General features: G+C 39.5%; 1 protein-coding gene across 2 annotated transcripts in view; it reads left to right on the top strand.

Annotated features, from left to right (window-relative positions):
• Positions 1–16,141, top strand: part of Dennd1b (DENN domain containing 1B) — a 229,432-nt gene that overhangs the window by 190,571 nt on the left and 22,720 nt on the right. For both annotated transcript variants that reach the window (XM_059281211.1, XM_059281210.1), the window contains 5 exons: positions 5,362–5,452; positions 11,154–11,194; positions 12,180–12,248; positions 13,945–14,001; positions 14,811–14,918. In XM_059281211.1, the coding sequence (XP_059137194.1) occupies positions 5,362–5,452; positions 11,154–11,194; positions 12,180–12,248; positions 13,945–14,001; positions 14,811–14,918 (366 nt within the window). The remainder of the gene's footprint in view (positions 1–5,361; positions 5,453–11,153; positions 11,195–12,179; positions 12,249–13,944; positions 14,002–14,810; positions 14,919–16,141) is intronic.

The raw sequence follows: 16,141 nt of genomic DNA, 5'->3' as shown, positions 1-16,141 counted from the left end.
CTAGAAGAGAAAGTAGGAAGTAGTCTTGAACACATTGGCATAGGAGACCACTTTCTAAATAGAACACCAGTAGCACAGACACTGAGAGAAACAATCAATCAATGGGACCTCTTGAAACTGAGAAGCTTTTGTAGGGCAAAGGATACGGTCAACAAAGCAAAGCGACAGCCTACAGAATGGGAAAAGATCTTCAATAATCCCACATCTGACAGAGGACTGATATCCAGAATATATAAGGAACTCAAGAAATTAGACATCAAAATGCCCAACAGTCCAATTAAGAAATGGGCTATAGAACTAAACAGAGAATTCTCAACAGAGGAAACTCAAATGGCTGAAAGACATATAAGGAATTGCTCAACATCCCTAATCATCAGGGAAATGCAAATCAAAACAACTCTGAGATACCACCTTACGCCTGTCAGAATGGCTAAGATCAAAAACACTGAAGACACCTTATGCTGGAGAGGATGTGGAGCCAGAGGAACTCTCCTCCACTGCTGGTGGGAATGCAAGCTTGTACAACCACTTTGGAAATCAATATGGCGATTTCTTAGAAAATTGGGAATCCATCTCCCCCAAGATCCAGCTATACCACTCTTGGGCATATACCCAAGGAATGCTCAACCACACCACAAGAGCACTTGTTCAGCTATGTTCATATCAGCGTTGTTTGTAATAGCCAGAACATGGAAACAACCTAGATGCCCTTCAACTGAAGAATGGATAAACAAAATGTGGTACATATACACAATGGAATACTACTCAGCAGAGAAAAACAATGACATCATGAGGTTTGCAGACAAATGGATGGATCTAGAAAAAATCATCCTGAGTGAGGTATCCCAGACTCAGAAAGACAAACATGGTATGTACTCACTCATAACAGGATACTAGATGTGGAACAAGGATGACTGGACTGCTACTCACATCACCAGGCAGGCTACCTGGAAAACAGGACCCCAAGAAAGACACAGGGATCGCCCAACGACAGAGAAATGGAATGAGATCTACATGAACAGCCTGGACAGGAGTGGGGGTAGTGAAGGGCGAGGGTCGAGGGAAAGAGAGCTTGGGTGAGTGGGAGATCCCAGCTGGATCAAAAACAGAGAGGGAGAACAAGGAATAGGAGACCATGGTAAATGAAGACCACATGAGAATAGGAAGAAACAAAGTGCTAGAGAGGCCCACAGAAATCCACAAAGATACCCCCACAACAGACAGCTGGCAATGGTCGAGCGACAATCCGAACTGACCTACTCTGGTGATGGGATGGCCAAACACCCTAATTGTCGTGCTAGAAACCTCATCCAACTACTGATGGACCTGGAGGCAGAGATCCATGACTAGGCCCCAGGTGGATCTCTGGGAGTCCAATTAGCGAGAATGAGGAGGGTTTATATGAGAGAGAATTGTTGAGACCAAGGTCGGATAAAGCACAGAGACAAATAGCCAAACAAACGGAAACACATGAAATATGAACCAATGGCTGAGGGGTCACCAACTGGATCAGGCCCTCTGAGTGGGTGAGACAGTTGATTGGCCTGATCTGTTTGGGAGGCATCCAGGCAGTGGGACCGGGTCCTGTGCTCATTGCATGAGTTGGCTGTTTGAAACCTGGGGCCTATGCAGGGTCCCTTGGCTCAGCATGGGAGGAGGGGACTGGACCTACCTGGACTGAGTCCACCAGGTTGATCTCAGTCTGTGGGGAAGGCTTTGCCCTGGAGGAGATTGGAATGGGGGGCGGGCTGGGGGGAAGGTGAGGGGGGCGGGAGGGGGGAGAACAAGGGAATCTGTGGCTGATATGTAGAACTGAATTTTATTGCAAAATAAAAATTAAAAAAAAAAAAGAAAAAGAAAAAACAACAAAAAAAAAAAGATTGTATGATAATAAAGAAAATGACCACACTTCATTTTGAACATCATGTATTAATTTATTTGCTGTTGTTCCTTAATTTTCTCTGTAAAAGGTTGTTTTGAAAGTTGTATATTATAGCTGGGAAAAATCTACAGTATTATTGTGAAGTGTTACCTGAAGAATACTGTACTGCTCTGTGCAACTCCTCTCAATGAATTTCCTGTTTTATCTCTACAAATAGAATAATGGTATACTCTGTGAGATGTTTTTTAAGTCAGGCTACTTAATTTTAATTCTATTAAAATTTAAATTTCTCTGGGTGATGGTGGTAGTGGTGGTGCATGCCTTTAATCCCAGCACTCAAGAAGCAGGTAGATCTCTGTGAGTTCAAGACCATACTGGTCTACAGAGTGAGATCCAGGACTACATCCAGGGCTACACAGAGAAACACTGTCTGAAAAAACAAAACAAGCAAACAAATTTAAATTTTTAGAATTAAAATCATATTGAGGATTAACTTCAGAATGAATATTAAAACCCAGTGTTATCATTTACATCCTTAAAAAAGCATCTAAAATATTTCATGATATACCCTTGCATTAAAGATACAGGGGAGCCTTAGAGACCCTTCACTGCCTTATTTGCACAACAAACTATAAATAAACAAGCAGAATTAAACAAATGCATATGTATTTAATTATGTTACTGATATCCCCCACACTGGTCATGTGTAAACATCTGCAGTGTTTTTCAATACTGTCAATACTTGAAGGGCTCTATATACTTACTGCCCTCACTTGAACAGATATGCACTGTCCAGGGAAACTGCTCTTGAAAAGGTTTTCAGGGGCCTGTGGAGGTTCTATGCACTTCTTACTCCAGTCTCCTCTTCAAGAACACTGAGAACTATTATTTAAAGGGACCTTGAACAAGCCATAGCAATATATGTTTTCCTTGATATTTAAACTAATAATCCTAAGTCTGATCCTTCAACCAACAATTACATGGCATGTCATGAAAATTGTATTTATTTTACTATTGAATGCTTGGAATTTCTTGGTACTCAGTTATCTTTAAGGGCATCATAGTTTAGGCAAGGAATATTTTTTGGTGAACATTGATGTTATCAGGGTGATATTGGGGGATACTGACTGGATTGCAAGCTCCTATCTACTGCTGCACTTGATCTAGTACAGTGAGAGTCTGTGCTAAGCACATGTGGCTGAACTGATAAATGGCTGGTCATCAAGAGTCTACTCTTTGCACTGTTTGAGAATGTTCTTGTGTGAGTGTGTGTGTGTGTGTGTGTGTGTGTGTGTGTGTGTGTATACAGCACATATATGCATATTTCTGTGGTAAAATGTGCTGTTAGTATTTTTATGAGTAAAATTTAAAAATTTTTATGTTTGAGATTGTAATATAATTATATTCCTCCCTTCCCTTTTCTCCTTCCAAATCCTCCTATATACCTTTACCCACTCTCCCTCAAATTCATGGCCTCTTTTTTCACTGTTACTGCATGCACATATGTATATCTCTGTGTGTGTGTGTGTGTGTGTGTATATATATATATATATATATATATATATATATATATATATATATTCCTAAATATAACAGGCTCAGTCTTTATAATGTTACTTGTATGAATGTTTCTTAGTTAGGGTTTCTATTGCTGTGAAGAGACACCATGACCACAGCAACTTTTATAAAGGAAAACATTTCAGTGCAACTGGTTTACAGTTCAGAGGTTTAGTCTGTTATCATCCTGGTGGCATGCAGGGAGGGATAGTGCTGAAGAGGTAACTGAGAGTTCTACATCTTGATTCACAGGCAACAGGATGTGAACTATGTCCCACACTGGGTATAGCTTGAGCATATGAGACCTCAAAGCACACTCCCACAGTGACACACCTCCTCCAACAACTCCATACCTACTCAACAAGGCTACACCTACTAATAGTGCCACTCTCTATAGGCCAAGCATTCAAACTCAGGAGGCTATGGGGGAGGGCATACCTATTCAAACCACCACCACAGAATGTTTTCAGGGTTGACCGTTTGGCACTGAACAAACAGTTGGTGTGCTCGTCCCTTGAGAAGACTACCTTTCCTACTCCCAGCTTTACTCAGTTGCCTATAGTTCTTTGTGTATAATTGGGACTTCTTGAGCTTTTCCCCATCTGCTATGACATATCCATTGTTGTAATTTTTGTTGAGCTTGTGTTTGGGCAGTCATGTCGGTGACACTTTATAGGTGTGGCTTCTGATATTACTACGAAACACAGTCTCACAGTAAACTCATTGATCCTCTGGCTCTTAAATCTTTATGCCCCCATCTTCTGCAACATTCTGTGAGCCTTAGGTGTGGGACTTGTTTTGTAGATGTAGCTGATGGGTCTGATCTCCACAACTCTTCATTTTGTTTGGTTATAGTTTTCTGTAGTGGTCTCCATCTGTTGCAAAAGAGAAGTTTCCTTAATGAGGGGTGAGAACTATGCCTATCTATGGGTATAAGGACAAATGTTTGTAGATATTTTTAGAATTATGCTGGTTTTAGTAAATTAGTTGTTGTAGATTCTCCTCCAATAATTGTGACTATGAGCACTGGTAGTTACCTAGGTTTCCAGTACTAGGCATGGTTTCTCTCCTGTTGAGTGGGTCTTAACAGTTAGAGAGCTGTTGTTTACATGGTATGCGTGCCAATAGTGCCCCCTTATTGTGTCCTGCTGGTTGTTGATGTGGTTCACAGGCGTCCTAGCTGAGCAGGACTGTTAGTTGCCTCTCTCCTTTGGAAGCTTGCATGGTAGCCTCTGACACTGTTAGAGCTAGTCCTCAGGGAAGAGGCATTCAGGTCAGTTCCAGCTCAGGGATTTCTTGGCCCTGTGTCTGAAGTGCATGGTGTCTTCAGCAGTAGGGACTTACCTTCCACCTTTGGGGGCCACAAAAGGCAATTTTTTTTTTAATTTAAAATTCTTTTTTCATTTTACATACCAACCTCAGTTCCCTCTCCCTCTCCTTCTTCCATCCTCCTCACCCCCCATCCACTCCTCAGAGGGGGTAAGGCCTCTCTTGGGGAGTCAACAAAGTCTGGCATACCAAGTGGAGGCAGGACTAAGCCCCTCCCCCCCTGCATCAAGACTGAGCAAGGTATCTAATGGGCTGTATGTTTTAGAAGTCTCTTGCACAGCCTTGGCCATCCACTCAAAAGATGCTTCTCACGACTGTTATTGTGGTTTTTGTTAGATGGTCTTTGACTCTTGGAGGGAACATTGTCAGCCAAAATGAGAAAAGCTCATTAAAACTATGTATGTATATCTATACACACAATTACATGTATATGGTTTTCTTTTAAGTAAATTGTTAATAGTATGATTCCTGTGACTGTTGTAGACATCCTTATTTTTATTTTATCCATTTCCCCCATTTTTCAGTATTTGTAAGTAATTTTTATTGTTGTAAAGCCTATGAAAAAATTAACATTTGAAACTTTTACATTTCAGTTTATTGATGGCCGACTGGCAAAGCTTAATGCAGGAAGGGGTTTCTCTGATATATTCGAAGAAGAGATCACTGCGGGGGGCTTCTCTGGAGGTAAGGACAGTTTTGAGTGTGGTCATCCATTTTTGAGACAACATGTGATTTTTATGCCTGTTTTTGAATATGGTTATCCATTTTCTAGACATGTCTGATTTTGTGCCTGTTTTTGAGTATGAGTATTCATTTTCTAGACATGTCTGATTTTTGTGCCTGGCTCTGATATCTGTATTTTTATAAACAATCATTTTCTCCTAAACACACAATGTCTTATGTACAATTTACATCTTATATGAACTGTGCAATGGGTTTATTTTCATGATCAAGGCAAGAAGGTAATCTCATCATTTGGTAGTTATTTGGCTCCAATAACCTCTTAGTATTATTGAAAATAAACAACAGAATTCCACTTAATTTATATCTTTTACCCTTTCCCACCAAATAATGGTTTCTTCTAGAAAGTGGTGAGTGATGGCTGTGATTGAGTCTGACTTTGGAACTGAGACTCTGGTTAAAATAGTGTACTGCAGTGTGGTGCAGCAGAAGGTGCTGGAATTCCTCGTGCATACTGCCTGTTTCAGGGAGTGTTATGTGGGAATCTTTACAATTTTTGCAGACTACTGTAGTATTAGCAAAGTTTTAACTTTACCATTCCAAAAATAGAATGCCCTGCAAATGTAAATATCCAGGCAAAGAATGATTCATTAGTTGACACGTTGTCGGCAGATGTTGTTCTATACAGTCCTGGCATGCAGAGAATTTTCCGTGAGTCCTCCAGTGTTTCCATGGTGCTTTGAAGCAAGATTGCTGAGCACACTGCTCTGTATTTGTGAGACCCAAGTGAACAACGTATCTTCTCTCTCTGTGCTGGTGTGTTATTTTGACCTTTTTGTTGGTTTGCTTCCGTAGCCAGGTTTTTAGTCTATGTTTGAATAAATAGTTACTAGAATTGAAAAGATAAAAAGTAATAAGTACATGTCTTCAAGTTTCACACCTTGACTTTACCCTAAAATGATACTCATTGCCAGCCATAAAGCATAGAAATAAGCGGATGAGGAGAATTTGCTCATTCACAAGACAGCCGATGAGCTTGGCGGCCACAGGTCTTCCCCTGGCAGAAGTCCAGCACCTCACGGATTCACTGATCTTGGGAAAGTTAGTTTGTCTGACTCAGCAAGAGAGCTAAATGTGGGTTCCTTCAGCTCCCTCTCCTCAGCTCACGGGCAGAAATTTAGCTTCAATGGAACTTTTGTGTTAAAATGACGCCTTTTCACTTTTCAACTCAGACAAGCAAAATATTGTCAGCTTATGGACAAATTGCTTGAGGCATCTACTCAGTATTTACATAACTGCTGTCTCATTATCTTTATGACCCGTGGGGCTGGTAGCTTTTGTAGAATTGAAGATGACATCTTGTGACAGTAATGGGGTAGAGCTGTGATCCTTTTGTACACTTAAATTCTATAGTAATAACCGCTAGTCCAGAAACTGAAGAAATAAAGGAGAATTAAAGGCTGCCACTAGTATATAAGGATAACTAATTCATTTTATTTTTGTTATTTCTTAACTAAGATCTGTAGTTCTTAAAAGAAGAACAAGAGGATATGATCTTGGTCAGCATCTGACTTAGTGATCTACTAATTTTCTATTTAATTTAATGGTTTTTATTATAATTAAAATGATTTCCAGCTCCCATGTTCTAATCTGAGGGAGCAAATGCTTATCCAAGAGGAAAATCCATTTCCATAGTTATTAATTTGAATGAACAAGAAAGCATTTTTAAAAATTATGCCAGTCAGGTGTTATTATTTATATTTTAAATTATCTTAAAATACATAGATACTGTTCTTAGAAAAAAATAATACTTGATTCATTAGGATTTGAAATAGAAAAGATAAACAATAGGAGTTAGTCATTTTTTTCTTTTTATTTGGTGTTATTTAGCAAAGTCATTGTACCCCTTTATAAGGCAACTCTATTTAAACTTTTATGTTTAAATATGTCTTACGTATCTCCTATGATACGGTTCCCTGTGGCATTCCCAGAAGTCTTCAGTGTTAGTTGCCCCTCCCCATGCTGCTCCTCTCCTGCTCTCCAGTTCATCCCCCACTTAACCCTTCCCACTTCATCATTCTGTTTTCCTTCTTCTTAGTGCCTGTGTTCTACCCCGCTCCCTGACATCCACCCATCCAGCCCTTACTGCTTTCCTAACTTGTATTCTTTCCACAGCCCCGGCTTTCAACACCCCTTTCCTTTTGAAGGTAATCACTTTTGAAACTAGACAGAGGAAGAGCCTGGATAACTTGCTCTGTTCTGTTTGTTATGAAGCATTCCTAGAGGTGGTGTTTCAGAGTTGAAGAAACAATGAGCCAGGTTTTAAAATACCTGATTCTTAGTTTTGTGGTTGCTAATGGAACTAGTCCTAGTGGTGTCATCCATGGGGTGGCCCTGCACTCGAGAGGTCCAGGCCACAGCCAGAGACCTTATCCTTCTCATGGCACTGCCTGTTTTGTATATTTTACAGGAAAGAAATGCAGCTCAGACAATGTACAGTAGGTAAAAACATCTCATGACCTATAAGAGCTGAATATGAACTTAACCTTATAATTTTAAGTAAGATGTTTAACTTCCTCCTGAAACTGCTCTATGATTTTGCCACAACTGTTTTCTTTGTAGTTGATACATTAGCATTTTTTCAGGGTTGACAATTATAATTATTCTTGAGTCTTAAGTTGTTACCATACTATCCTGTTTTTCTTCCACTTTCTTGAATTCATTTTGGGGAAATAAACACCATAGGTTCTAATTGTAAATAATGTACAGCTCCTAAATGACGGGTTTCCATGCAGTCGTTTGTGAGGAACGAGCAGTAGCTAGTGAACTGATGAGAATATGGTACACACTGTGATTCTGGCACATGGGAGGTGAAGCAGCAGGACTGGGAGCCAAAGGCCCCTCTCAGTTTATAACGAATTTGAGATCAGCTTGGGTTAGATGAGACCCTGCCTCAAAAGCTTAAAAAAAAAAAAAGTAAAGATGATCTGGATGAAAGATATGATTTTGTTGCTAATAAATTAAACTTTATTTGAAAAATAAATTGGTAGGATAACTTGAATTATTTTCACCATTTTACAAGGGAAATATGTTTCTGAATCTGTGGGGTCAAGCCATACTGTTGTTTGACCCTGGATTTTCTTCTCCAAGAAAAATGAACAAATGCAGCAAGAGATCTATATTACTAATTTGTAATAAAAGCAAACCAAACTTGGTTTTTCTTTTAAGTTAGGGAGAGATTTGAAGGATAAAATTAATCCAGAACCAGACATTTTTCAGTGCCCAATTTTTGTTAATGCTTCAGAGATAGCAGGAAACTAATGTGATTTAATTGCTGTTAGCCCACGGAATCAGCCTAATGATCAAAGGTATTTATTTGGGGGTTAACTCACAAGACAGAAATAAGGGATTGTAGCAGGATCCTGGAAGGTCCAAGCTGTTCTCTGGCGAGCTCTGCCCCGTCAGTCTCAGCATCCAAAATCCATGAAGTAGAGAGAATGCATATGTGCATCCATGGTCTTAAGGGTCCCTGGTGGCCACGCCCAAGGGGCAGGTCCCTAGCAGCTCCCTGCTGCCTCACTAGGGGGTAGTGCTTCAGGGCATGGCACAGACAACCACCCACTACAGGAAACTGCTAGGGTGAGACCACAGTATCAGTTTTGAGCTGAGTCCCACTACACCAAGCAGGCAGCTGTTCTCACACTGGTTCCTAGCAGCAAGGTGATGGCAGTTTTTACATTTATTTATCAATTGTGCATGTGTATGCGTGTATGGATGCCCCTACATATGAGTAGGTCAGAGGACAACTTGCTTGATTCAGTGCTCACCTACTACTGTGTGGGTTCTGGGGATCAAACTCAGCTCATCAGTCTTAGCTATAAGCAGGCTGGTGCCTTGAAATCTCTCTTGCTCTTGGTATATTTTCTTTTTAAAACAGAGATACAACCACATAAAAAGACTATGCTGTATCTTGAGGGGTTCTTTGTGCAACAGTGACTGAGTAGCTTGAGACTTTATTTTTAATAATGACTTTTACCCATATAATTTTTGAGATTATTTAAGCATTGTAAAAATTAAGAAGGTATTTTAAACTCTAACTGTAATAAATCGGTTTGAAAGACTATCAGATGTGTGTTTCTAAGTCTTTTGGGGAAGACAGTTATTTATTTGTTTATTTATTTGTATGAGTATTTTGGCTGCGTGTGTGTGTGTGTGTGTGTGTGTGTGTGTGTGTGTGCGCGCGCGTGCGCGAGCGCACCACATTCATGTTTGGTGCCTATAGAGGCCAGAAGAGGGTGCTAGACCCCTGGATCTAGAGTTATAGACAGTTGTGAGTCACCATGTGAGTACTGGGAGTTGATCTTGGGTCCTCTGCAAGAACAAAGTGTTAGTAACTGCTGAACCATCTCTCTAGCACCAGATATGTGTTTCTCTTTTGGCTAGTAATTTCATTTCATTGACCAAATAATTAATGTTTTTTTGCAAGTGAGTATGTTTATTGACAGAGTTTTGGGTGCATGTTTGTGTGTGTCTGGGGTCTGAGTGGATGAGGAAGCCAAAGGATAACCTTGTCCATTATTGACACTCACCATGTACCTTGGTTAAGTGACTTGGGTCTCGCAGAGGAATGTGCCTGTGTCTACCACCCCAGCACTAGGACTCTAGGTGTGGAGCACCCCAGCACTAGGACTCTAGGTGTGGAGCACCCCAGCACTAGGACTCTAGGTGTGGAGCACCCCAGCACTAGGACTCTAGGTGTGGACCACCCCAGCTCTAGGACTCTAGGTGTGGACCACCCCAGCTCTAGGACTCTAGGTGTGGACCACCCCAGCACTAGGACTCTAGGTGTGGACCACCCCAGCACTAGGAATCTGGGTGTGGACCACCCCAGCACTAGGACTCTAGGTGTGGACCACCTCAGCACTAAGACTCTAGGTGTGGAGCACCCCAGCACTAGGACTCTAGGTGTGGAGCACCCCAGCACTAGGACTCTGGGTGTGGAGCACCCCAGCACTAGGACTCTGGGTGTGGAGCACCCCACCTGACTTTTTTGTCTGGATCAAACTCAGGTCCTCAGGTGTGCACAGCAGGTATTTTACTCAGTGAGCTTCTCCCCAGCCTGGACTGTCAGAGTTTGTTAGAGGTAGTTCTGTCAGGTCAGCTCTTCCATAACCGGGATGTTCGCTCTTTTTATATTTCCTTCCAGCGATATGTTTTACATTTAGAAAGCTAGAGAATAATTTCAGATAAAAGTGTCATTTAGTTATGCTAAAATACAAGTACCTGTTAGTGTACGTTACTATTTAAAAAATACAAAGCCATCTCTTTTGGCCTCAATTTTCTGCGTTTCCCAGCTTCCTTCACTCTTCACACTTGAAATGTTTTAAGTGAACCTAACTATAAAACAGACGTATTTTTAAAACAATAGGCATAAATCATTGAAAAATTTATTTTTAAGAACATAGACATGTTGAATTTCAGGAGGTTATATTTTCCATTAAAAGCAAATATTAAAATGAGAGACTCTAGCTAAACCTTTCTTCACATGTGAAAGCGTGTGTGGTGTAAGTCCTGATTGCTCTGTTACAGCTCACTCATTCCTACAACACCAGTGCTGCTTTTACAGCAGGACCAGCTGGGCCAACTCTGCTTTCCAGTCTCCCTTGTTAGCAATGATTCCTGGCATCTAATTTTTATGTTTCAGGGAGCCCGAGGTCATATCAACAGTGGGTGCATACAGTCAAGGTAAGCATAAGCCTATGGTTTCGTCTTTTGTGTCCTCTAGAAAGTGTGGAGAAATGTTTGGAGAAAGTACTCTGGCTACACTTAACACTGTTTAATTTGAAGTATGTGTGTTTTATCATACTTTAAGTATATTTTTTGTTTATAGTTTGTTGATAATTATAAAGGAAATTTTAAAATGAAAATGTTTAGTTCACAGGGGAAAGGCTTATTTAAGACCAACACCTGCCCTTCTCCCATCCTTCAGAACACCAGTGTGCTGGCTGGTTTCTAACACCTTCACACAGTTGGGAGGAGGGAGCCTCAGTGGAGGAAATGCCTCTGTCGTAGTGGCTTGTGGGCATGTGTGTGGCACTTTCCTGATTGGTGATTGCTGTACTAGCCCACTGTTGGAGTACCACCCTGGGCAGGCGGTCTTGGGAGGTTTAAGAAAGGCTGCTGCATATGAGCTTGGAAGGGAGCCAGTGAGCAGCACTCCTCCTCAGGTTCCTGCCTGAGCTCCTGCCCTGGCTTCCTTTGATGATGGACTCTAACCTGTATGATGTAATAAATCCTTCCTCTGGAAGTTGGTATTCGTCAGTGAGCACTAAGGCACAGTGGTAGGGGTGGATGGGGATTTTATTGGATTACATAGTTTTGTTAGTAGTTTTCTTTAACATGAAAAGTCTTTATTGCCCCACATCAAACCCGCTGATAAACATTATATACTTTTTATTGAGAAACTTTAAATCTGTATTCAGTATTGTCTACATTACTCTTCTATCCAAACTTCAGTGATGAAATGCCCCTTAACTGATGCTTTATACCAACTGAAAGAACAGAGTGGAATATTTAGACCCTGTTCTAAATTAGTATAAAATATAAACTCTTAACAACACTGGACATAATTGTATAGGTCTTTAACTTACAATTCTTTCTGTACTACTGACAATGCTTCATTTTCAGGACGGTTTGCCCACAAGTCTTCAAAACCATTTCTCTCTTTCAGAAAGGAAGTGCGTTGTTCAACACAGCGGTAACCAAAGCAACCCCTGCAGTGCGGACTGCATATAAATTCGTGAGTGTCCTCTGAGTTTCACACTTGTGCTGATCACACTCACGTCTAGATGGTAGACATGTAAATTCAAAGTGCTTTCTATTTGTCCATTTGGGGGAGGATGTGCCCATGAGTGCCAGTGACCAAGGTGCTCCAGCTTGTGTGTGCACACATCCATAGACAAATATCAGCCTCTATTCTCCGTCATCAGGAGCCATCTGTGTGTGTGTGTGTGTGTGTGTGTGTGTGTGTGTGTGTGTGTGTGTTTCTGTTTTTTCTTTAATGGAATATATTACTTTCTAGACTTCTTTTTAAGACAGTTTCATATATGAATACTGTATTCACATCACTCTCTTCCTCTGTCTCCTCCATCTAGTTCCTCTGGTGAATGAATATAGGACCCTTTGGTTCAGCTGCTTTACAGATAAAGTAATGAATGAAATGTCTTGATTGATTCTAAAAAATTACAAAACCAAAAACTCAGAGGATATAGTCTAGTGTTAAGTGGCTTCTGAAAATATCTTCTATTGTAATGTATTTATTTAAATAATACAAATAATTCTTGCATTCATTTCAGAACATTGCTTGAGTGCTTATCCATATGTCATTGGTCATCTGGGCTTTACACTTGTTAATGGGGAATGGTCTTTTCCCTCTGTGAACATGAGAGTCATGATTTGACACCCCTTACAAACAGCTTAGGAAGCAGCATAGGGTAGTGGGAACAAGGACTTTGAGGTTGAAATCCAGACTGTGTGTCTGTAGATAAGAGTTATGCCGCCCTCCTTTTGATGAGATTAAAACACTGGTGTATTTTAAAAACACTGTTTTCTCCTTCATCTTTGAGCAGGGGAGGAGTTAGACTTCATAACTAAATATAACCCAAATTCGAATCTAGACTAGTAGACTTAGTCTTCCTTGGTCACTGTCCTTTTTTATAAGGTGTCTTGCTAGCAGTGTAACCTTGGAGTTGTGACAACAGAGTGCAGTGTGTCTGAGCAGCCAGCACACAGTGAGCAAACACAAAGCAAATGAGGCTTCCTTTCCTCTCTCTTTATGACGAACACTGTGAGTAGAAATCTCCAGTGCAAAGCATCCATCCCTCCAACAAAGTCCCAGTTGTCTCAAGTTGGACCCCACAATTTGCAGCCAGACTGGAGATACTCAACCATGAGGCCAAATCCCAAAGATACATAAGGATAGTGTAAAGTTTTCAGTGACTTAATTTTTATTGGAAAATCTGTGTGTGAACTAGCCATACCATTAAGATGCCAGTGCTAGTCAATATCTGTTTGAAAAAGCACTTTAATAATGCCCTCTAAAATTGCTTGAATTCCTTGATGCTTAAACATTTGCCCAAATAACTTGATACTGTGATTTACCTTGTCTCTGTTTCTCATTGGTGACAATTTTAAATTAATAATGGGCATTAGTTACCCAATTGATTGATTCTAGACTGAATGTTAATCTTTGTGTGTTTGTATGCAATATAGGTTGACCCATTTTTACCACCAATTTAGGCTTAATAAATTAGTAACTAGATGGCATCCTTGGAAATAGTGTTGGGGTATAATTTGTTCCTTTTCTAAGAAATATGGATAGTTAGCAATGCTTATTAGAGATAGTTTTACACACACACACACACACACACATACACATATATAGTAAATGATAATAGAAGCATGCAAAGCTAGATACACTTATTCTCATTTTCTAGGCAAAGAGTCACGCCAGACTGGGACTAAAGGAGGTGAAGAGCAGGCTGAAACACAAGGTATGTCTGCGTCTGTCATCCTGATATTTTCACCCTGATTTTGTATGACTTTGCAGCCCCTGCTCTACAAACAGTGTGAGATTTATATTTTAATGGCTTTTGAAATATGCTTTTCCCTTTGTTCAAGAATATATTGTTTATAACAAGTCCTCTGGCAACTAACTCTCTGCTATTCTATATGCATCTACTGAATAATCTCTTTATTGTTTGTATATTTTATCACAGAATGTAGAGATCTTCAAAGATATTTTTAACAGGATATGTTTTCATAAAATCTTTCTTCAAGTTGACCATTTTAAAGAAAGTATCTTTGGGGTGGAATTATCAAGAAATGCCACCCTTTGGTTTTATAGGTTCATTCCAATAGTAGCTATTACATTGAAGAATGTTCCTAATTTATAAAATATCACAATAATTGGATTTTGAACTTATGGGTATTGAAGGTATCATGTAAATATTTATATATCTATATTTGTGTGTTTGGTTTGATTACACATTACATCTTTGCAGTTTTATTAACAGTTGTGTTTTGAATTTTTACTTTTGAAGAAAAACTACTTAAAATCTTCCATTGTAGTAATAGGGAATGTGTGTTTTTATAAATTTTATTCCAACTAGTCAAAGTATGGATTATTTTTTAAATTATTAAGTTACGCCATAGAAAATCATTACTTCTTCCTCAGAAGATTCTTTAAAATTATAGCTAAAGTTTTATTTTTTTTCTTTGCATGTTTAACAGATATTTTATTAAATAACTTTAGTTAAAAAGTGGAGTATTGTGAAATAATTCTACTTTTCTTTATGTGTAGGAAAATGAGGAAGATTATGGAACCTGTTCTGGTTTGGTGCAGTATACACCAGTTTATACATTACACAATGAAATGGGAGGAAGCAGAGAGAAGCATAAGCTTTCCCAGGTAAGGATGCTTGCCCTTCGTGCCTCCAATCTTAGGTTATGTATTTCAATGAATTCTTTGGGAGCAACTTGGACCATTATAAGAAAATTAGCATTACTGATCAAGGGAAGAGCAGTGGACTCGGGGCCATCAATGGAGAACCAGATATCTCTAATGTGAAAGGTCCGTCTTCATACAGACATGGAGTGCCCTATATATAAAATCTCTTATACCAGGTCACATTCAAAGCATAAGATTATCATAATATTATAAAAATATTAGCTAAATTTACCACTGGACTCTGTGTGTAAGCTGTCTAAAGAATTTGGTGTTAAGACAGTTCATGTCCACAAGGTATCTCAGTGTATGTACAGATACTGTAGTACCCAAAAGGTCCAAAATATGAAACACTGCTGTTCCTAAGCCTTTTGCATAAGTGATACCTAGCTTGTGTTTTATCATGTCTTCAAAGGTTCATATTCCAGTGAGTCTGAGAGATAGTTAAGCCTGTGATTATGTGGAGTATGAACAATGTGACATGGAACAACATTAATAGATTCCCTTTACTGCAAACATAAAGTGAAACCCAGACATCCAGTCATTAAAACAATGTGTGGAAATCCAAGAGTGAGTTACTGTACAGATAATCCTCAACTTATGATGGGGTACCTCTTAATAGACTCATCAGAAGTCGTTAGTATTGTAACTGAAAATGCACTTAAGGTAATGAACTGATTGAAAGTCATAACTAGTGACACTGTACACTGTAGTTCACCTTTGTGACAGAATGTGTGACAGGAAGCTCTGAGTCCCTGCACTACTCGGGACCAAAGAACAGTACTGCATCATTTATCACTAGCTAGGAAAAATTCAAAAGTTGAAAGATCATGTTTACTTAAAGTATGTTGCTTTTCTCCATAGTAAACTTAAAATGTCATGAAGCCAAACCATTCATAACTTGGGGACTGTATGTCTGGTTTTTTTCTAGAGTTAGATATTTTATTTGCTATTATTATTTAAAACTTCTGTTCAAATGCTGATATTACTAAGAATATTGTCCCTGTGGCAAAGTATTTAGAAAAATAGCAATGTAATGTAGTGTTTTGTATTTAGAATAGGCTTCTGAAGATTTTAACCAATTGAACTGTGTATATTAAATTGCAGTTTATTAGGCACCTTTAGAAATCAGCTTTAGAGTCAAATCCGGGGTGCCTACAAAGCTTCTTTTATGACAGCTGCCAAGG

Source organism: Peromyscus eremicus, chromosome 15 (assembly GCF_949786415.1).
Source record: "Peromyscus eremicus chromosome 15, PerEre_H2_v1, whole genome shotgun sequence".
Classification (NCBI taxonomy): domain Eukaryota; kingdom Metazoa; phylum Chordata; class Mammalia; order Rodentia; family Cricetidae; genus Peromyscus; species Peromyscus eremicus.
Note: the sequence above shows the minus strand (reverse complement) of the source record. Positions and strands in the feature narration are given on the sequence as shown.